This window comes from Rhinoderma darwinii, chromosome 7 (genome assembly GCF_050947455.1).
Source record: "Rhinoderma darwinii isolate aRhiDar2 chromosome 7, aRhiDar2.hap1, whole genome shotgun sequence".
NCBI classification, from domain to species: domain Eukaryota; kingdom Metazoa; phylum Chordata; class Amphibia; order Anura; family Rhinodermatidae; genus Rhinoderma; species Rhinoderma darwinii.
Genome location: NC_134693.1, coordinates 20,706,554 through 20,730,220, shown reverse-complemented (window position 1 = coordinate 20,730,220; position 23,667 = coordinate 20,706,554). Strand labels below are relative to the sequence as shown.

General features: G+C 41.6%; 2 protein-coding genes across 3 annotated transcripts in view; one reads left to right on the top strand and one right to left on the bottom strand.

The window, feature by feature from the left end:
* The window catches only part of DCST2 (DC-STAMP domain containing 2), a 787,084-nt gene that overhangs the window by 122,945 nt on the left and 640,472 nt on the right, over positions 1 to 23,667 (bottom strand). The window lies entirely within an intron of this gene.
* The window catches only part of TTLL7 (tubulin tyrosine ligase like 7), a 122,551-nt gene that overhangs the window by 85,934 nt on the left and 12,950 nt on the right, over positions 1 to 23,667 (top strand). For both annotated transcript variants that reach the window (XM_075832914.1, XM_075832913.1), the window contains exons 15-18: positions 5,899 to 6,176; positions 7,296 to 7,433; positions 11,865 to 11,945; positions 15,089 to 15,249. In XM_075832914.1, the coding sequence (XP_075689029.1) occupies positions 5,899 to 6,176; positions 7,296 to 7,433; positions 11,865 to 11,945; positions 15,089 to 15,249 (658 nt within the window). The remainder of the gene's footprint in view (positions 1 to 5,898; positions 6,177 to 7,295; positions 7,434 to 11,864; positions 11,946 to 15,088; positions 15,250 to 23,667) is intronic.

Sequence of the window (23,667 nt, the reverse complement as noted above, 5' to 3'; positions counted from 1 at the left end):
CAAAGTAGAGGTGAAAGTTACAAATTTCATTTTTTTTTTACAAAATTCATTTGTAATAAAAAAATTTCTATACCACAGGAGGTTTTACCCGAGAAATTTAACTTATTATTTATTGCCCAGATTCTGCAGTTTTTAGAAATACCCCACATGTGGCCCTAGTGTGATAATGGACTGAAACACCGGCCTCAGAAGCAAAGGAGCACCTAGAGGATTTTGGGGCCTCCTTTTTTTTAGCATATATTTTAGGTACCATGTCAGGTTTGAAGAGGTCTTGTGGGGCCAAAACAATAAAGACCCCCAAAAGTGACCTCATTTTGGAAACTACACCCCTCAGGGAATTTATCTAGGGGTATAATTAGCATTTTGAACCCACAGTTTTTTTTGCTAAATTTATTTGAATTCGTTTGTGAAGGTGAAAATCTACTTTTTTTCTGAAAAAACGTAGAAATTTGTAATTTTTTCAAGGAATAAAAGAGAAAAAACACCCCAACATATGTAAAGCAATTTCTCCTGATTATAGCAATACCCCATATGTGGTAATAAACTGCTGTTTGGACCCACAGCAGGACTCAGAAGGGAAGGAGCACCATTTGGATTTTGAAATTCTGATTTTGCTGGAATAGTTTTCAGTGCCATGTCGCGTTTGAATTGCACTGGAGGGAACAAAATAGTGGAATCCCCCGGAAAGTGACCCCATTTTGGAAACTACACTCATCAAGGAATTTTTCTAGGGGTAAAGTTAGCATTTTGACCACACGGTTGTTTTGCAGAATTCATTGGAATTATTCTGTAAAGGTAAAAATCGACTTTTTTTCTGAAAAAAGGTAGCCATTTTTAATTTTTACAAGGAATAAAGGCGAAAAAGCACCCCAACATTTGTAAAACCATTTCTCCCGATTACGTAAATACGCCATATGTGGTAATAAAGTGCTGTTTGGACCCACAGCGGGGCTTAGAAGGCAAGGAGCGCTATTTGGCTTTGGGAGCTCAAATTTAGCTGAAATGGTTTTTGGGTGCCATGTCGCATTTGCAAAGCCCCTGAGAGACCGAAACAGTGGAAACCCACCAAAAGTGGAAATTACACCACTTAAAGAATCTATCTAGGGGTATAGTGGGCATTTAGACCCCACAAGTCTTTTGCAGGATTTATTAGAATTGGGCCATGAAAATGAATATCAACATTTCTTCCACTAAAATGTTGCATTTTTTTCAATTTTACAAAGGATAAAGGGGGTAAAAGCTGCCCAACATTTGTAAAGCAATTTCTCCCGAGTACGGCTATACCCCACGTGTGGTCATAAATGGTTTTTCATTAGAAAGTAATTAACCCTTTCTGGACTGATCCATTTTTTTCTTTTCCTTTTTAGTTTTTTCCTCCCCGCGTTCGAAGAGCCACAACTTTTTTATTTTTCAGTCAATAGAGCGGTATGAGGGCTTATTTATTGAGGGACGAGCGGTCGTTTTTATTGGTACCATTTTTTGGTACATACAACTGTTTGAGCACTTTTTATTACATTTTTAGCTAGAGCGAAGGTGACCAAAAAAATTTTGCCGTTTTAAATTCTTTATTTTTCACGTGAGACGCTCCATACATCACCCCCCACACTAAGACATGCTATGTTGTGGTGCGCGAAGGGGTTAATGCGCAGCGCATGGTGCGGAGTGAAAATTACAATTTTCCACTCATATGCCACTTTAGTGCACTATATGTTATGCCCAGTTTGTGCCACTGAAGACAAATACCTCATAAAATATTAACCGGGTTCTCCCGGGTATGGCGATGCCATATCTGTGGACGTAAACTGGTGTTTGGGCACGCTGCAGGGCTCAGAAGGGAGGGAGCGTCATTTGGCTTTTGGGGCGCAGATGTAGCTTGGTAGTTGTTCTGTTTGGGGTTTTACTGGTGTTTCAGTTTGTAATGTGGGGGCATATGTAATCTGTGCGGGGTACATCAGGGTACATGTTATCTGTGCGGGGTACATCAGGGTACATGTTATCTGTGCGGGGTACATCAGGGTATAATAAGAGGGTATAATAATGCAGTAAATAAATAATAATCCGCAGATATGTGGCCGGTGTCGCACTGGTAAATGGTGCCCGATCTTATCTGCTTTTGGAACACTCCGCACATTTTGCATCGCCATATTCTTAGAGCCAGAACGGTTTTATTTTTTCTCCACCGGAGCTGTGTGAGGGTTTATTCTTTGCGGGACAATCTGTAGTTTTCATTGGTACCATTTTGGGGTACCAGAAATTTTTTTGATCACGTTTTATTCCATTTTTTGGCAAGCAAGGTGACCAAAAACCATCAATTCTGACAATGTTTTTTATTCGGTTTTTTTATGGCCTTCACCCTGGGCTATAAATGACCATTATACTTTATTCTGCGGGTCGATACGATTACAGCGATACCAGATGTATATAATTTTGTTATGTTTTGCAGCGTTTGTGCAATAAAATCACTTATTTATAAAATAAATACATTTTTGTGTCACCCTATTCTGAGAGCCATAACGTTTTTATTTTTCAGTCAAAAAAGCGATGTAAGGGCTTGTTTTTTGCGGGACGGGATGTAGTTTGTATTGGTACCATTTTGGCGTACGTGCGACTTTTTGATCACTTTTTATTGTATATTTTGGGAGGGTTGGTAACCAAAAAATTGTGATTCGGGCACTGTTTTTTGTTTATTTTTTTTGCGGTGTTCACCGTGCGGGAAAAATAATATTACAGTTTTATAGTTGGGGTCGTTACGAACGCGGCGATACCAAATATGTGTACTTTTTTTAACGTGTTAATTTTTTTCCTATAATAAAAGACTTATTATAGGAAAAAAAGCATTCTTTGTTTATGTCACTTCTAACTTTTATTTTTACACTTTTTAAAAACATTTTTATTATCTTTTTTTTACTTTTTTTACTTGTCCCACTAGGGGACACTTAGACTGGCAGCTCTGATCGCTGCTGGAACACATTACACTACACACGTAGTGTAATGTGTTCTAACTGTCATTGTGACGTAACTGTCACACTGACAGGAAGCATCGGAGGACCGGCCGGGGGCTGATCCTCCGAGGCTTCCGTACATGGCAACCCGGAGGTCATTGTCTGGCCTCTGGTTGCCATGATAAGGATCGCCAGCCCCCGCAAATACATGTGGGGGGCTGCCGATCCGCTGTAAACCTCTTCGATGTGGTGATCGCAATCGACCACCGCATCGAAGGGGTTAATTGCCGATTTCAGCGGCGACAGGCCGCTGATCGGCAACGGGGAGAGCAGGGCTGACACCCTGCACAGTTAACCGCCGCTGCGGTGTAGCGCCGCGCGGCGGTTAACTGTTAAAGCGCGGACGTAACTGTACGCCAAGGTGCGCAAAGTTACTGCTCACCTGGACGTACAGTTACGTCCAGGTGCGGGAAGGGGTTAACCCTCCTGCTTCACAATGCCCTCCATATTTGCGTTGGCACAGATACTGGGTTTGTGACTGTTTCAGGCAGCTTTATTTATACTCTTGGTAGAAATACTGGTTATCTGGACAAAATGAGCACTTTCTCTATATTGTCTTTTCTACCTTAAATTTTAATCTGCAAGGCCTTAGGGCCCTTTTACATCGGCCAATTGTCGGGCAAACGAGCGTTCACAGAATGCTCGATTGCCCTTTGTAAACAGGGCAACGATCAGGCGATAAATGAGCAAATGGTCCTTCATCTGCTGATTGTATCGTTTTTATTGCCAAAAATATTATCATTGTCAGCAGCAGATCTCCTTGTGTAAACCGGGAGACGCGCTGCTGACATGATAGAAATGTATGGGGACAAGCGATCGATGTAACGAGCACTCGTCCCTATACATATCTCTGCGTGAAAAGAGCAAACGAACGCCGATCAACGAGCTGTCATCGGGCCGTGTAAGACTACCCTTATTATCTTAGATTTTGTTGTTAGCATATGTTTATTTGTCTTAGTATTTGTCATTTTGTGTGATTACTGCATTTCCTGTTTGTAAGACATGGCACAATATGTAGGCTACATGTAATCATACCTCTTCAGTCGTTTTTTTCTATAATTGGTTGGTTTAAAGTAATTGTCCACCTTTAGGCTACAGTCACATGAGTATGACAGATTTACGTGCGTAATCAACGCACGTAAATCTGTCCGTGTGCGTTGCGTTTTGCCTAGGTGTGCTTTGCGAGTGGCATGCGTTTTTCACGCACACTCGCAAATCACATCTTTCAAAGGAATTGATGCGCAAATCACGCACCGCAAACGGTGGGTAGTTTTCACGCACCCAAATAGGACATGCAGTGAGTTTCACGCAGCGGACTCTCACTGCGTGAAAACTCACGCATGTGTGAACGGCCCTATTGAAATCAATGGGTCCGTGTGCTGTGCGTGATTTCCACACACAGCACAGACGAGATTCATGTTCGTGTAAATGGGCCCTTAGGTCCAACATTATCTACTCATTTCTAATTCTTATTTCTTAACATGTCATCATAGCAGTCAGAGATTCGTTTTTTCATTCAGAGCTCCACATCCTCTGCGTAGATGTAGAGTCAAATAATAAAATTCTGACTACCTGCAAACACCAATAGGAGGTGCTCAGGAGCTGACCGCATACTGTGTTATTATTAACAGTGTTCAGTAATCTCCTAAAGTGGCAAATTAAACAGAAGTAACTTAAAGGGGAATTCCTGTCTCAGACATTTATGTCATATACATAAGATATTCCATAATTGTCCGATAGATGCGGGTCCGACATATCTCTAAAATTGGGCCCCCTGACTCCCGTCATACTTTCTGCTGCTAGAGTCCAGCCACTGACGAATTAAGTGACTGGTTTTTTTTGGAACCAGCCGAGCGCTATTTGCTACATTATTTTTGGAACTCCCATAGAAGTGAATAGCGGTTACGGAAATAGCGTAGCACAGAGAGCTACACTGTGTCCGTAGCTCCCGAGTTCTATAAACCTCGTCAAGCAGTGGCCGAAGCCCAGCGACAGAATGTAGAATGGGAGTCAATGGTCCCCGTTTTAGAGATAAGTGTGGCTCTCAGAGGTGGGACCAGAATCTATGGGAAACTTATGGCATATACTGTGGATATACCATAAATGTCTGAGATGGAAATACCCCTTTAAATGATAAACTTATCTTTGATTCAAGCTCCTGCTGTACTAATACAGATCATGATCCCTTTAAGCAGAATACCCCTTGTTAAAGCATACTAAACCTTTCAGGTGACTTTTCAAAATAAGAGGTCATATGTGTGGACACTATTTTTGGCCATGATATGACTTGTATTCTGCATTTTTTTTGTATCCTGCAGGCTCTATCTCTAGTTCTCAGTTTTCTCTGAGCTAGTGGATGGAGCCTAACTGATATCATGTCTGTCATACATAGAGAAGAAGAGAATCACATATATAGAAGTTGCAGCATGGAGGAGATTATACAGCAGTGAGTGAGATACAACACTAACTAGAAGATGCTGCAGCATCCGTGTGACTCTCTGCCTCTCTCCCTCTCACTCTGCTCCTGCTCCCTCCTCCCCCTTCCCTCTCCATAGACATCTATTGGCAGCATGTAACCTGATCCCTTAGTGAACTGATAATCCGTTTTGTATTGTGGAGATGGAGAAAGCAGTATATTCAGAGTGAGTGAGCAGTTAGGAGGGGGAGGAAAGAGCTCGATAAGTGGAGAAAGAGGTATTTTTCGCTAATAAGATATATTACACTGTTTCTTATATGCGCTTGTACTATTAATTTATGCAAAGTTTGTTCAAAGTGTATTACCAATTTAAGTATTTTTTGGATTTGGAAGTCTGCTACAAAGTCCTAGACTAGGTTTTTGCTAGATTGTGAATTGTGAACTAGAAACTTACACACTGTTTTCTATGCTTTTATGCAGGTAGAGTACATTGTAAGCCTCCCATTAAATCACGGCCATTTACCTATTCATCTCCATCCTCATCAACATCGATTAGGCGCTCTGTGAGCTGCCCGCGCTCCATCACAGCACTTAACGCACAATCTCCACACATGGAGCAGCAGCGACCATTCTCATCAAAAGTATCCGCACAAGTCTCAAGGCCGTCTTCAGGGAACCGGACAAATTCTTTGAATCGTAACTCATCATCACATAGAGTGCCGCACACGGGGACATGCAGCAGTATGTACCCAACGCTGGTAAGTAACCGTCATGTCTGTTTTCACCATAGAAACTTTTAAGAATGTTGGATATCGTAGAAGACACTCTAAAATTGAAAGGGAATAATTGAATGTGGATTATAAGAGGCAAATGCTTACAGGTGTCGTCCCCCTCAGACTCTTGGAAAAGTATAACAAATTGTGCCCTCCGGGAAAGGAGCTGCTCAGGTGTAACTGTTAAATGCTGGGTTTGGAGAGGCAAGTTGTACCTGGCATAGCTCACGCCACTCTTCCATACTCAATAAATTTTTCTGGTTAATAAGATGCACCGAATCATTTTAGCAACTTTCTCCATTTTTAGCTCCAGTGGCTTATAAATATAGTGCGGTGAAAACAAAGCCAGGCTGCACCTGACATTGTTTTATGTCCCTTTTCTAATAAGAAGAGTGGCAGAGATTGGTAATAAACAAGTCTCTGAAATAAGTCCAAAACAGTTGCACATTAGAAAATGTGGCACATGGACTTCATGAATATGGTGTTCAGCCCAAGCACCATATTTTTCAATATATTTCTAGAAATGTTTCATAAATACATGGATAAAACTCCCCCGTGAGCTTCAAATCCCCTGCTTCCCTTTAAACTGTAAGTGATAAAACTGAGGCTGCCTGCAGCGACCACTAGGGGGAGCTCAGTGCATATGCATTTATACAGCTACTGTTGAACTCAATGAGAGCTGTAAACATTTCTATGTAGTGAGGTCCCCCTAGTGGTGGCTGCAGAAAAATGCTGAGCCTGTGTGTCGGGTAACAAGAAGCAATGCAGTGTCAGGCCCCTTCCACCATGGCCCCCCATAGCAGTTGCGTAGTCTGCCTCCATGGAAGGTATGCCGCTGCAGAGCTCTATATCCCCTGTATAGCCATTTAGTTAAATAATACAATTCTGGCCACCTAGGTGGGGCTTAGGAGCTTCTTCCATAAAGGGTTTATACATTAAACTCAATAATAACACCGTATGCAGTAAACTCCTTAGCTTAGGTCATTGTCGTGAGATGTTCCTGCATATTCTAGTGAACTATTTTATCAGTTATTATCCTCTATTACCACTTTTATATTCTTATTCCTAAAGTAGCAAACATTAATGGGTTATGTCTGTCTTTAGAATGAAACCGGACTACATCACCTATCAAAGGACCAGGAAGAGGAGCTGACGAGACAGACTTTACACGTCCTTCAGAATATGAGAATTAGGTTTCCAGGAAAGATGGATGAAGATGAAACGTGCGCTATTATAGATGAAGTGAGTTCATAGAGCAGTAATGTCCCTGTGCATGCGCCTTTAAAGGTCATTGCATTTACCTCTGTTCCATAATCCTCATTTTTTGATAATCCGGCACTTGTCCGACCCTATGTTACAGTATTTTCTTCCGTATATAAAAGAAGTATTTCATTTCTTTTCTCTGTTTTAAGCAATCTTTTACCGAAGCCAAAAAATAGTCATTGCCTTTTCTGTATCCATCTGTCTGTACTCATTAAAGAGTTCCGCCAACATAAACTACAGCTACATTTCTGCTTGAAAGTGTTCCATAGACTCATAGCCCAAAATATTAAATGTGAGAACCTCTTTATATAACAGACTCTGGTCAGGAGCAACACCAATCTTTAGTATTATTTGCTCATGTTATGCAGTTTTTCTTACCCTTAAAGGGTAACTAAACGTTCAACAAACGTCTGACATGTCATAGTGACATGTCAGAAGTTTTGAATGGTGGGTGTCCGGAGCTCTGAGACCCCCACAGATCGCTAAAACAAAAAGGCAGAAGTGCTAGTGTGAGCGCTGAGCCGCTTCGTTTCTGTTCGACTTTTTCCGGAAAGCCGATGTAGCGGTATACGGGCTCATAGACTTTCTATTGAACCAGTACACCGCTACATCGATTCCGGAACAGAAACGAAGCGGCTCAGCGCTCACACGAGCGCTTCTGCCGCTTCATTTTAGCGATTATTCGGGGTCTCAGTGCTCGGACCCCCACCAAACAAAACTTCTGACATCTCACTATGACCTGTCAGAATTTTGTTGAACGTTTAGTTACCCTTATAATTCCTACATGTTTTATGTGAACACAATTGGCGTATGTGGCAGTAAAAGCTTGCGGCGCATATGCCGAATGTAGCCATAGAACTCCACTAACCTGATGGAGGCCAAAGAGTGGCCTTTGGACTGCTGGAGGAGTGGTGGTATGTACCGGTATACCTTTTTTTTCCTCTGTATAGGAAAGTGCAGCAGTTTGCCGTTCCCTATATTATGGGCCACTACAAAAAAACTAATTTTTTTAACATTGTGGCCAATGCCTGACGTATGGCACTGTATAACTTTACACTGGCAAATGTTGTTGGTATATGGTGGAGGTATACGTTGGGGAATACTATACTACAGTGTAGCCCCAACGCAATCTGAACAGAGACTTATAGTCCCGTAGCTTTTGAAACATTTGTTTGCAGCATTCTTATAATGTACTAAGCTGGGCCAGTGAGCTAGCATTATCCATACAATTCCGCCAGGACCCAGCACCAACTGTTCTAGCCTGGGTGTGAATCCAGGAGTGTAAAGCATTGGGGAGGATATGCCATCAATATTTAATTAGTGAGGGTCGACAGCCAGGACTAGGGATTAGAATGAAGGGGCTGTGACTCTGTAGTCCGTTCTGTGTCTCCTAATTATCTACACAGGCACCATGCTTACCTCCGTATGGGCTGTTGTGCCTGGTACTGCAGGTGAGCTGAAGTGCCAGGCACAGCCACGATTATATGCAGTGTCTGTTTAAGCAATGAAGGGGACACGGCGCTCGCTGGACCCCTGACTAGAATAGTCTACCAATATTTATGTCCCGAAATATCCCTTTAACACTAGAAGGCGGAGGACAAATATACAAAAATTGCTGATCATAAAAATACAGTTTTCGACCAACTGGGCATAATCTAGATTTATAGAGAAGTCTTTGGACTAGAAGTTTGTTATCTCTCCTGTGTAGTGCGGTTTGCAGCAGGGATACTCTGGATTGTCATTTGGTTGTCTAGGGTCATTTTGATTGTCCTGTAAAATGCTGAATACACAATCCCGTTATTTCTGCACCGCTTTGGAAATCCAAGACCTTCATAATTAAGTTCAAATTAACCAAATGAACATTCTCCTAAAACGAAATGGTTTTAATTACACTTTTGTTCTGAATGTCTGTATGTAATTCACGTGGCTCTTGCAAAAAAGAAAAAAAAAAACAATTCTTCACAATGGACCTGGGATTTTACACAATTAAAATTCAGCTGAATCTTTCCTCTCGGTTATAACCCCGCTCCTACAAACGATTGCCCGCGTCGTTAGAGGGTTTGACGTCCCACGAAAAAAAGGGGAAAGATTTATGTTCTTCTTTTTACAACCTCTGGATGCTCTTCAAGAAAAACTCTCAGCGGGCACCCAGACATTTCTACCAATGTGATCAAATAACTTACCAAACGGATACAGGGAAAGTATTTTCTTAGTTTACAGCTCTGGTGGAAATGGACCATGGGGACCATTTACATTGGAGGTAACGTTTACTCAGTATGAATGTTTCCCAGAAAGCCTTTACTGGCTGAAAAATCACCAGCAACACAGTCCAAAAGCTGTCAGGACTAAAACGTGTTCCGGCTGCAGGGACCAGTAATGCATTGCTCGCTGCCTTAGGCACTAAACATTTTAACACTTGGAATCTGCCTACGGAAAAAGCAGCCCATAAAATAGCAATAATAATCAACAGAGTTCAAGACCCGCACTTCTCCTGGAGACGGGTGACACTGGCAGGACATGTGTTCTTGCATCACATTAGCCATTTGTCCACAAATATTTAGGCTCTTTGTTTAGTCCGTGAGGGATCATCACATTCGGGCAGAGTATCTAGAACAGGTGTATGAATCCTTCAAGCATGCCAGTGGAAGAATAGAATTTTTGGACATTGCACTGGATCAGCAGTGACATTAATGAAGGTATGGGGCATTATGAAATTGTGGAAGGCGGGGCACATGGCTATTGATAAATTTGGCGCATCTCGGGCAGTCCTAAAGACAGAAAAATAAATATACGTCTGCTATAGGCAGGCATAGATTTACGCTACAGTTTGTTTCATTTTCTGTCTCTAAAAAGAAACTAAGTCTGTCTAAAACTTGCAGATCTCGCCCACTTTACTTGCCACGTTTCAAAAGGAATGAAAAGTCTCAAATTTTAGCGCAAATATGGCGTGCAATAAATGTTCAACTTTTTACACCAGAAAGATGGTATAAAGCTTACCCCAAAGCGTTCATTTTAGACCACTTTAGACAGTCCCTTTTTGTTAGAAGGATTCCCCGATGATAATTTGATCACAGAATGTCCTGCTGCTGGCACCATCAGAGATCAGCTGTAATCTGTGAGGGAACCCGACAGCAAGGGCTCAATTTCCCTGCAGTGCCTCCGCAGGGAAAATGAAGCATTACACACTGCCCACTGATATCAATGGCCTGTCTATGTAATGCACGAATGTGTCAAGTCCTTCAGAGTGAGAGACGCTGTTTGGAGCCGCTCTCTACTCACTAATAGATGAGCGTTTAGAACGGAGTACCTCCCTAGCAACTTAGAGTTCCCTTAAAGGGTATTTGGAAATGTTTTTTCTAAACCAGCAGAGGCCTTAAAGCCGACATGACTAGAGCTCTAAATTCTAAATGCACAGTGATCCATACTTATCAGAGAACCGAATATGGAGAAAGACTGCTCATCATTAAAAAAAATCAGGGCAAACTAGTGAGAAAAGAAAAAAAAAGAAGTTGCATATCTCAATTTGCCGTATTCGTTGTGGGTGGGTAAAACAAATAAATGTAGGCATGCAGTTAGTTGTGTGCAGAAGCTTTCGTCCAATGCTTTTCCTAGTGTCCCGTCGATTTTTTTTTCGCCCACTCCCAGTGTCCTTTGAATACTTGTCTCTCTGCTGCCACACGGCTCCTATGCAGTGATCAGTGAAGGGATGACAGCCATTTGGTTTCCTGTGATGGTGCTTATTTATTGTACTCCCCCCTAGGCAGGGGAAGTAACTGCGCTGTAGGCTTCTGCTTCCCATGCTTAGTCATTGTGTGTGATTTAGTGTGCCAATCCCTAGTGTTCCTTGGTTTAGCACTCCAGATTGCCACTGGTCCAGTCCTTTCTGTCTAGTACTTTGATGCCCCTGTTAGTAGAGTGCATTTTTGCTCCCATACTGCTCCTCTGTAGAAAAAAAAGTCAGTGTAGGACTGACAGCCAAACCATTACCTGTGATTGAGCTCTGTGTTAGTAACCATGAGCTCATCCTAGGCAGGGGAGGAAGCTGTATTGAAGCTCCTCCCTCTCCTGATTCCCGCTAGTCCCACCCCCGCTTACTATCAATAATGTCACTATACAGATACAATTGGTATAATTCACAGCTGCCATGAATTGTGTGTTATACTTTTACATGGTAAACTATGCTTGATAAAGACTCCTGCGGAGTCGAAACGTAGCATTTTGTTATTGGGATGTGTTAATAAAATACTTTTACACCTTTGCCATACGTATGCTGTCCTTACGTTTTTTGCATACTTTTACATGGTGTCATTCTAGGTCTGCCTTTTTTCTCATTAATACCAGAAATTATAACACGTCTGCAAATACAATTACATTTTTATTTAACACGTTGTTTTCACTGTGTCAATACAGATAATGGAGAATTGGCGATATCACAAACCCAAGGTTGCCTCATACTGGTTGATAAAGCTGGATTCTGTGAAGCAGAGAAAGGTAAGATACGTTTAGTTTTAGTCAAAGGTTTGAAATAAGTATTCAGTGTTTACAATAAAGGGGTTATATGGATTAGAAAAACATGGCGGCCTTCTTAGTAAAACAAACTGGTCATCAGCGGTCTTTTTATATATTGGCGGAGAACAGTCTGTTATGTGGCAGATATCTGCCCCCATGAGAGTCCAACCTGGCCTGGACAATAGGACAGAACAGAGGTCACATCCCTTATAGCATATGAAATAGAAATGTTCCCATAAATATCGGGTATAATATATGTAGCTGGTTTTCCCAAGCAATTACCTTGTAAATAGCTTTATACTAGGCAATTGCTTATTGGCCTTGGTTAATGGACGACTTCCATCCCTCAAAATTTTCCTCTGTGGTGCTTTTGGTGTTAATTACACCCATCATCACTCAAAGCTAGTGTTCCCCAACATGGGGCTCTATAGTTGTTGCAAAACTATAACTCCCAGCATGCTCTGGCAGACTTGCTTTTAGGGGAGGATTTTGCATAATATGGCACCCGCAGAAAAAAACTCCATATGCCTCTGTATGAGCCCCATAGACTGTAGAGCCCCATAGACTGTAGAGCCCCATAGACTGTAGAGCCCCATAGACTGTAGAGCCCCATAGACTGTAGAGCCCCATAGACTGTAGTGCCCCATAGACCGTAGAGCCCCATAGACCGTAGAGCCCCATAGACCGTAGAGCCCCATAGACCGTAGAGCCCCATAGACCATAGAGCCCCATAGACCGTAGAGCCCCATAGACCGTAGAGCCCCATAGACTGTTATGGGTGCCATATTACTGCTCTATGCAACCCGGATTTTGTACGTAGCTGCATGAGCCATTACTTACAATATTTCTTACCTTGGAATATGTTTCTGTTCTCCTTTGCGATAAACCACAACTTAATTATTGAAAATGAACTTCCAATTGTTCGCCCTTCCCTGCAGGGTAATATAATATTTGGGGTTTGTGATAATTTTTTGTTTCAGACTTCAGTCTCCACTAATTCTTTGTTGGAGAACCAATAGAATCATGAAGTATTGCAGTATTCCAGTGGTTAATCTTTTAGTTTTTAGCACTGCTGGAAGGCTATTTTAAACCTGAGGTTGTATGCCAGGGATACAGCTGGCATAACCCCAAGAAGCATTGGAGCTCCCATCTAAAATAAGTGAGGGGTGGAACATATCCAAGCTTGACTCTCAGTGGGTCTCGCAAGAGGGCTCCAAAATGCTGCATTAATCTTCCAAGCTACTGCCAGATCAGTCGAAACAAGTTTGTCCTCCTCTTACCACCCTGTGCTAGAATGAAATGTGAACTCTGCTCCTAGATTTTCTACATAAATTCTTTGCATTATCATAATTTTGGTCAATTCTACCCTTGGATTCCCAGGGAAATAATAAGCCTGAACGTCTGTGTATTTATAAAGTTAGAACTTAAGGTGAAAAGTGCAGATATAGCACATATTTTAGAGTAGTAACAAGTAACTATGGTTACTCTCTGCTTGCTGACAGGGAATGGAAATAATCATATTTACATCAAGAGACTGAAAATCCTATAGAAGATAATACTTATCACAGCTGAACTTTTGCTACAATTGCATCGGGCCTAGACAACCGTCCTGAACTCCGTATGTAAATATATATATATATATATATTTATATATATATATATATATATATACACTACACTACACTATATGGACAAAAGTATGGAGAAACCTACACATTACACCTACAGGAGCTTTTATGATATCCAATTCTAAATCCATAAGCATTAATATGGAGTTGGTCCCCCTTTGCAGCTAAAACAGCTTCCACTCTTCTGGGAGGTTTTCTATAAGATTTTGGGTTGTGTCTGTGGAAATTTTTGCCCATTTATCCAGAAAAACATTTGTGATGTCAGACACTGATGGTGGGGGAGGGGCCTGGCACGTAATCTCCGTTCTAGTTCATCCCAAAGGTGTTGGATGGGGTTGACGTCAGGGCTCTCTGCGGCCAGTCAAGTTCTTCCACACCAAACTACCCCAATCAACCATGTATTATGAACCTTGTGCACTGGGGCACAGTCATGCTGGAGCAGAAAAGGGCCGAACGCCAAACTGTTCCCACAAAGTTGGAAGCTACAATTGCCCAAAATGTCTTGGTATGCTGAAGCATTAAAATTTTCCTGCACTGGAACTAAGAAGCCGAGGCCGACCCCTGAAAAACAACCCTATAGTATTACCCCTCCTCCATCACACGTTACAGTTGTCACAATGCGGTCACCAAACCCAGACTCCTCCATCAGACCGCCAAATAGAGAAGAGTCATTCCACAGAACACGTTTCCACTGCTCCAGAGTCCAGTGGCTTGCATGCAGCTACAAGGACATGGACATCATGATTAAGAGGCATGTCCCAATTCTTTTGTCCACCTGGTATGGGTATGACTTGAGTATAATGCATTCTCTTGGTCCATTCTCTTTTTCTCCTTTCCCCATTAGGACACCTCTATGAGCTAAACATGAGAGCCGCATCAAGTGTGGTTCTTCTCCCTGGGGGGCCACAAATGCCGGTATAAACAAAGGATACCCATGAATTTTGATGGCCACTTCATTGGGTCATTGGTTTGTTTTCCCTGCTGTGTACTGGTTCCAGTTGCATCGGTGCCCCCAGTGATCAGCTTTACTTAAGGGGACCTGCAAAATAAAATGATTTACTGTCTTCATAAGTGACATAATTCTGTCTGCATTCAGCCACCAATAGGGGGAGCTAACCACATATGGATGTATACAGTACACCTGTAGATCTTTAAATCTGTAGGCTATGAGTTACCACTAGTGTCGGCCGCTATGGCAGTATTATGGCCAGTAGGGGAAGCAGTTTAGTGCCCCCATAACAGTTGCGTACTCTGCTTCTAGGGTAAGTATACCACTGTCATTGGCCATTGTGATTTCTGGAAACAATATGGAAGCCAGACTCTGGCTTGGAATATTTCAGTAAACAGTTTAGATGTATCATGAGAGGAACAGAATTATAGAATTATGACGGGGGTTATGTTAGTTACATCATGATGCGTGCCTTTTTTTTTTTTTTTAAAGGGCCATTTCCTTTCGGTTTATACGGTAGGACTGAAATATTATTTTTCTCTATTTAGATTTTGGACATTGTGAGATCAAACATTCGTTCCGTTCTTCAGCGCATCTGGAAAGTTTCTGATGTAGAATGTTTGCACTTGTACCGGAGTTTTAATCGCGTGTTCAATCGTCTCCTCTGGAGTCACGGGCAAGGACTGTGGAGCTGCTTCTGTGATTCCAGGTACGCTCGCTCGGCCTTACGTTTTCTCCCTTCAGCTACAGCTTCTCTTTAGGGATGCGTTAGTACAGACAAAGGTATGCCGTGTTTACATGCTGGATGTCGGGGGATCATGCATTTTTTAAATACCTTCTAAATGCCGCTCTCAGCTGTGTACACAAAGCTGCATTCAATTGTCTTCTAAAAATGACTGATGATTTGGTTGCTGCGTTTGGCTTCATTTCAGAATCGTTCTCTGCACTGATCTAAATGAAAAGTATCTTTCGGAATTGCAGCAGTTCACACGTAGAAAATCAAATTTCCCCTGCAGTAATATATTACGGGACCCGCAATACCTGAATGTGGCGGCCTCGGGGCACAAAGCTCTCGGAAAGATGAGATTCCTGGTATTGTCTGCCATGTTAAGGAGCATTATGCCGTAAAATGTACAGTGCTTGTGTTGATGTGTTTTTTTCTTATGTCAAGTGTAGCAGCGTATGACGGGCCGTGGTGTACCTTTAGGGGTGCACAGTTTACAGTCTTGCCTCATGCCTGGGGTGGCTGCAAGTGTCCCCTACAATATAGCACTATAAATGTTCGGTGCAGAGGAGTAAAATTCTGGATAATTAATGTCAATGGAAACTTAAAGGGGTTGTCCTAACCCATTCTCAAAAGCAAGTCCCAATGGAGATCAGCGGCTACATATTTCTCTTGTATTGGCTGCTACAGGAAATGTAGTTTTAGGCGCAGTGCTCATTAAAATAAATAAGTGACCACTCGATACATTGTAGTGCCTAGTCTGCCAGAGCGGAGCCACTCTCGGCTCTAGTAAATTGAGGGGGGTCCCTTCTATGATGTTCTTATGACCTAAGAGGCCATTTGAACAGGGCTGTCCCAGTTGGGCAACATGCTTAACATTTGGTCCGCCAACTGTCTCATGTCTGTTGTTAGACATCAGACTATCTATTGGATTTCAGCCTGTCTGATCCTATAGTTTTCTCTTAGATAAGTGGCGCCAAGTGCTCCTGGGAGTCGCTTATTCTTGCTCGCACTGTAGAAATGATATGCATGATTAGCCTACATGGACAGGCATGTTTATGGTGGAGTCGGAGAGATAGTTGCTAGCTGAATGATTGTTGTCTATTGTCATTCGGAATATACGAGCTGGGAAAATAAATGACGTTCACACGGGGCTTTCAAGGGTTTGTCAAGTAATCATGATCGCAGGTAATAATAATAATAATAATCTTTATTTATATAGCGCCAACATATTACGCAGCACTTTGAAGGTGTTGTTTGCTTTTTGCGGATTGTCCTGGGACTGTTTTGTGGGCAACTAGGTGGGAGTCACTCCTGATCAGCAACATGAAGGGGCCTCATCATTGTTTACCAGGCTACAGCACCGTATGTTTGGTTGTGGCTGTGCCTGGAACTGCAACTCAGCCCTGTTCACTTGAATTCCCACAGCTGCTGTGAGCTGGGTATACAATGAAGGGGATACAGCGCTTCAGCGCTATGGCCCCTTTATGCAGCTAATTGCCAGGGTTGCCGGGAATCGTACCCCACCGATTAGATATTAATGGTCTATTCTACGGATAGGCAATCAATATTAGGGAATCGGGAAACCTCTATAACTTAGGTATATAAAAGTACAAATGTTTTATCCACTATTAATACTGGATGTGTTTTTGTCTTTGTTTTAGATAGTATGATAGTTTGTCTTCTGTTGCTGTTTACTAATATCACTAATATATTACAATCTGGAACTGCTTGGTACGATTGGTGGATTATACTTCGTTTTTATCCCTAAATCTGTAAATGTGGCATTTATAGATTAAAATCTGCAGTGAATTAAGGTTCTTAATGTAGATGAACCGGTCTGCATTTGTTGTAATGGACATTTAAAGTGATGTCCGTCGTTGCACAAAAGGTGCATGTTCCCTTTAAGGATTAAAGCAACAGGAGGTGTTTTCACCTGCACTAATTCAAAGGAATTATAATATATATCCATAGGCTTTGGGCTGACTTTCTATCACAAACAGCTGGGTTTACACATGGTTCTCATGATATCAATATTACTCTGTATTTTCAGATGTCGTGTCTGCATGAATGACAAATGTAAACAATTATACCAAAGTAACTATTTACAGACGCGCCCATTGTACAATGCATGATAATAGTACGGAACTGAACGTCTCGGCTCTTTTTACACATGTTTAAAGCATGTTAACTTGGTCTGCTTAGACATTTCTGAACATATTTGAAGCAATTGATAAATGTCCGAATCCATCAGCACATGTCCTTATTCTGTCTTGAATGGAAATAATAGAATGTAATTAAAACCAAATGCATATACATGATGGAAAACATGTCATCCTTCCAATAGACTACTACCTTCCTTAAAGGGCTTCTCCTTACAAAATAAAAAACATGATCTGGAAATGCTTAGAAATCCCAGCCGCAAGATCCGGACCACCCATGGTTCTATTTAGCCCTATGGTGATCTAAGATTGGTTTAGTAGAACCACAGGGGACCGAGCATTGCGGCCATATTAAAGCCATCTGTAACCGGGCTTAGGTAGAGTTACATTCGTCCTCTATCTTCTACTTCTCTGCCTAATGGGCCACATGGACGCCATAGAGGGGCATTCTCCACTCAGGACCCCTGTCTGTTATCCAGAAAGAGCGGCATCGTTACTGGTGGACTCGGAAAAACCATGTTTTTCATGGTCGTTCGTTCTTTTGAATAGGCTCTGTGTAATGCTACATCTCCTCAGTAGCGCTTTCTTTTAAGAAGGGGTTGTCCACTTGGGATTGAGAAGTTTAAAGTGGTTGTTTCAGGGCGACATCCCCTTTCTTCATGCTCTTTCAGGGAAAATTCCTGTTCAAATTGCCCCCTAGGCCATATAAACATCATAGTGGGGTATTCAACTTAGTACCCCCTTTATGAGCCAGAGTGGAAAGCAGCTAACATGTATTAAATGGTTGGTCCAAATTGCAACTTCCCCATGCGATTGTAGCGGGGTCCATACAATCGGCCGTTTCTGGTATTGACACTCCGGTCCATTTGTGTAAATTGGGCTTATCTCAGAATGAACTGCAGTACCAGGCACAACCACGTGTATGGAATCGTTATATAATGACTGAAGTTTTTCTTTAAATATGGCCAATGTCCTGGCAAATGTCTCATGTATTTTGTGGCATTATCCTATTACACATATATGTGGCAATCTTCATGATATGTATTTACCGTATAACTTTGCTTCTTTATCTTTGAAATGGTTGTCACTTTAAGACAACCCCTTTATAGATTAAAGCCGATCAGGCGATTAGCTGCAAACATCGGAGAATTCTGCATCCTGCCATACATTTCCCCTACAGCGGCCACTGCAGGGGAAATGTAGTATTACAGACTGGCCATTTAAATGAATGGCCTTCTATGTAAGACATAGACAGACTTTATTCACCAGAGCTAGAGCCACTGCTGGTTAGAGCTCTCTCCTCTGGCTCATAGAGGGGGTCCCAGGTGGGGGACCCGCTTCTATGATGTTTAGATGCCCCAATATAATGAGACAACCCCTTTAACTTAGTTTTACCAACTACCCGACTCAGAGCCGGAGTGACAATATCCTATTATTTAGTTGGGAAGGTTCAGAGGATTTTTTCTTTCCTAAAGTCTTGCAAAAGTTTTTGAGCGTTTAATCTTCCATTTTGCTCTTGTCGGGGAGACTTGCTATTGCTATGGCTTTAAACCTCCAGGCAATTTGATTTTTTTTTCAAGAGAAAACTATTTACTTTAAGCATCTTTCCACTTGTTTGTGATGCTGGCTGCGTACTCAGCGCCAGGAACATTTTCCAGCCTCCCATCTTGGCTGTCATGACATTTTTTCATTAGAGACTATTGGAAGTTGCCCAGAAAATTACCTTACTTATATCAAGCTGCATAATATGCAGCTTTTTTTTTTTTTATGTGAAATTTTCTTTTCAATGACTCTCTTTGTAGAGTGATTTGGCATCTATGCAGAAGGCTTTATTTTGGAGAATATTAAAGAATTGGCTTTTTATCAGAAGTAAGAAAAATAAAAAAAGTAGAAAAATGCAGTGATCTATATTCAGACCTGAAGTCCATTTTCGAGAAGAGATAACTTCATCTTTTTGGCTTTGGTGTGAAAAAAAAAATTGAAAATAAAATAACAAAAAATAATAATAAAATATACATATATATATAGTAAATGCTCTAACCCTGACTATGGAAATGTATAAATAAATCGCATACAAAAGCGGCTTGTTTAAAGTTATCAGCCAATGGAAATACCAACAGGCGGCTCGGTTAAGAGGCAGATGTATCCTGACAAAAGTGTCTGACAGTTCCATATTTTAAGTTCCTGATTGGATTATTAAGGGCTCAAAAACACCCTTCAGTCTAAGTCTAAGAATCCAGAGCGGAAAAGAAGAATGTCCACAGCCTGATATAGTAATCCAAAAGGGAAATGCCAATCACAGTAAAGTACGTTTTCAATGACTGCGCTAATAATCAGGGCCCTGGATAAAACTCGTGCGCCACCACCATCCCCGGAGACGTGGTGGAATCTTCACCCCGAATGATCCTTTGTACATGACTGCGAAATGCGCCAGCTCCTCGTCATCGTCACTTTGTGCCACCAGTAAATCTGTGTTTAGATTGAGTTTAACATATTGACCTTTTATTTGTCTGGCAGATTCGGGTGTTTAATATTCCTTGCGCCAGGCCTGTCTTTATCTCAATGCTGATCATTGTACTGAACTCCAACCTCGAATAGTACCATCTGTCTTTTCTGTTAGGCCGGCTGTCAGCGCGCCAGCCTTCAGCTCTTGTGCCACGGACAAGGTCACATCACAGCAAGCTGCTGAGGCGGCATCTGATCTGTGCCTGGTTAGATGTGACACTGTTGACAGTGCAGGACCTGGAACCTTTCAAGAAATGTGTCCGTGCCGAGATAGCTTGTACTTGTTAAAAATCATTCCCCAAAAAGCTGAAGCAAGATTGTTTCAGTCTCTTCTTCTGATCTTGGAAATAAATGCCAATGATCAGAATTTCTGGATCATCAGATTAAAGTAACTTTACTATGCATATTTGTGAAATTCTCGAAGGCCTCATGCACACGACCGTGTCTTTGAGGCAGCAATTTATTCACATTTTTGTGGATAAATTGCGGATCTATTCTTTTCTATGGCCCCATGCACATGACCGTAGTTTACACGGATCGGTGCGGGGACGCAAATCCGGACCGAAAAACTCAGGACAAGTCATTTTACAGTCCCGAATTGCAGATTTACCTATACTGGTGTCCGGATGACATGCGGATAAATAACAAGATTTTTTGCGGTCCAACAGACCGCAACGGATCCGTAGTTTTGCGGACAGTAAAACCAATTTGACCGTGTGCATGAGGCCTTAATGTAGCGTCAAGAAGATCTGATGGGTGCCAAAGTATCAGATATTCTGGATTACCGAATAGTCATAAAAAAGGTATATAAAACATACTGGTAGCGGTTTATTCAAACTAGCGTATTACGGATTCTTTTTGTTTTTTTTTGTTCTTTAAACGTTGCTAATACAATGACATTTTTATTCACAGTTCTGTTTTTTTATACGCACATTATTTTCTGGTAATGAAATTTTTTTTTTTATACGCAGCATGTTCCAACAAATCATATGGGTACCGTTTTTAGCCTATAGAATTCAATAGGATGAATTTAAAAACACGTTCCGTGTCTGCATGTTCACATGTGCGTATTCGTTCTGTTTTTTATCATCTGTATTTCTCCAACATTACACAAAATTACCAAAACAGCAAAAAATGTTTTTGTCATGGAGGTTTTTGTCAGGGAGAAAAAAATCTGGCTCAAAATTCCTTCAGGATACTTTAGGCAGATTTTGAAATAGAAGAAGCGTTTTATGACGCTTTTTTTTTTTGTTTTCTTTTAAGAGTTTGCTGCTTATTTTATAAATGAATCAAACGACACTACACAACTCCAACTCTCTACGGCAAAGGAACAAGGCAGCACGGGATACAAGATACAGGTAGCAGGGACGGGAACACTGGGAACTGGAAAACACTAAGGGACCATTTTCAAAGACTAACACGGGTTACCACAACAACGCTCAGGCAATGAAGGAAGGGGCAGGGCCCTTCTTATAGTCCAGGGTGTTCATGGGAGAAATCAGTCAATCTAAAACATGTGTGTGCTCTGGCCCATTAAGGCCGGGAATGAGCTCGAGCACGCAACCTAGTGGTCACTGCAGGACAAGACGGCCGCATGTGCTGGCATCTCTGGGGAGGAAGACGTCTGCAGGATGATAGTAGTCTGCGGTCAGCGACTGTGGACGTTACATACACAAACCCCCAACCCTCCAACCTTCCTTACAATCTTTCCAGGTCTTCAGAATGTGCTGCAAGGAAAGGAGGAAAAATAATGTTTGCTCAGGTACCCTTAATGGCCCATCAGGAATCACTTGGTAACCCAGTATCGGGATTTTTTTTTCCGGCACTACCATATTGCCAAGAGTATCAGACTACAGCGTTCCGGAGTACAGATTTTACTCTATATAATAACACAATATTGTGATAACTTTCTAGAAAAAAATCCCTTTCATCCGACATCTTTTTTTTGGACTTCCTGTTTGTCATCCCATAGAAGAACACTTCAGTCAGTCCCTCCACTCATCCTGAAATGGCTAATCAGAAAGCAATAGATTTCATTGACAAGCAGATAGACTAGGCTGACTCCTGTTTTGCCCTCTATTATAATCGACTAGTCATATCTGTCCATTGGTACAATTTCTTTAGTTCCAAACGACGGCGCCTCCATCTATAATATGTGATAATTGTGAATTCCATAAGACATTTTGCCTTCCAGCGACAATCTCTTATTATAGAGCCGGCTCAGATCTACCAGACTGATATTTTTTTGTTTTATTTTACAAAGTATTTCCTTGGTTTTTGTTGACACACATCAAATAGAAAAGAACTAAATTGATCCAGGGGGACTCCGGCGCGCACTTCCCTTCAATCAGAGTCATTCCGAGTACATAAATGTTCTTACACAAGTGAGATTTGGGAGCTGGTCAGGCAGTCAAAAGAAAATGGAAATCATTAAGTTTTCATTACACTAGAAACAGGCAGGAGTCACCAAATTTATTTACTTAAATTTTTTTTTTCGTTCCTTTACGCTCGTTTGATCAGCGCTCAGCATCGGCCAATTGAATTTTCTCCGGTTACATATTTGTTATTAGTTTTACTATGATTACGCTTTGCAGTGTTCCGAAGTTTATTTGGAATCAATCTGGATTTTCTCTCGTCATATTTCATAACTGGTAAAAGCTTCTGACAATATGTGATCACTGTGAACAACCGCCGCATGCAGAGCTTTAGGGGACACGTAAATAATGAAGCTAACGCATTTTGGAAACTTAAGGGACTGTCTGCTTTAGAAAACCCTTCTTCAAATACAATATTAGAGTATTCTCAGCTAATGGGGGAGGGGGAAAGTCCCCTGTTCATGACCTTCATTTAGTAGACAGAGCAGACAGCAGCTACAAAGAGCATCTCTTGCCCTGGAGGACCAGCATATCAGTATATTAAATAGACATCCCATTGATTTAGATGGGAATGGTGTAATTCCTCATTTCTCCTGTGGTGGTGCTGCAGGGAAATTGAATACTTATTGTCCTGTTTTCCTTAACCAATTACATCTGATCGTTGTCGATCCCAGCAGCGAGATACTCTATGATTAGCTTTTCGTCAGGTGACTCTTTTAACAAAAAGGGATTGTTCAAAGAATTAAAGAACATTTACTCCTAAAATTATAGAAAAAATATTAATATCAGGAAATGTAAGTGATTGAGTTGTTCTCTGCTGTCGGGTTATTACGTTTTATTCAGCCTTTCAGAGTTTTATCTCTGTTTCTGGGAAAGCTGGGTGACAACCAATAGTACTGACAGTATAGAAGGATTGTTCCTAGACTTCAGCATGAAAAATCTGCTTGGTCATGCAATAATACATGTAGGTGACAGAAAGGGAACACAGAAAGCAGAGGTACCCCATGCAAAATCAGTATATGGACCCCTTACTCTCAAATAGCTCGTCATAGATCAACCCCTTAAAGGGTTTGTCCAGTTTAGAGAACCCATTTTCATATACTCTTTTAGGGAATTCTGAGTTAATAGAGGGTGGTTCTCTTCTCAGGATCCTCATCTCTTGGCCAGAGTGGAGAGCGGTTACAAAGAGCGTCTCTCACTGTGGAGGACCTGTCCTGTCCTGCATTACACTGATAACAGATGAATGGGCATTGTGTAATGATTAATTTCCCCTGTGGTGGCGCTGCAGGGGAATTGAACACTGCCAGGTTACCTCACAGATTGCAGCTGATCGCTGGGGGACTATGTGATCAGCTTATTGT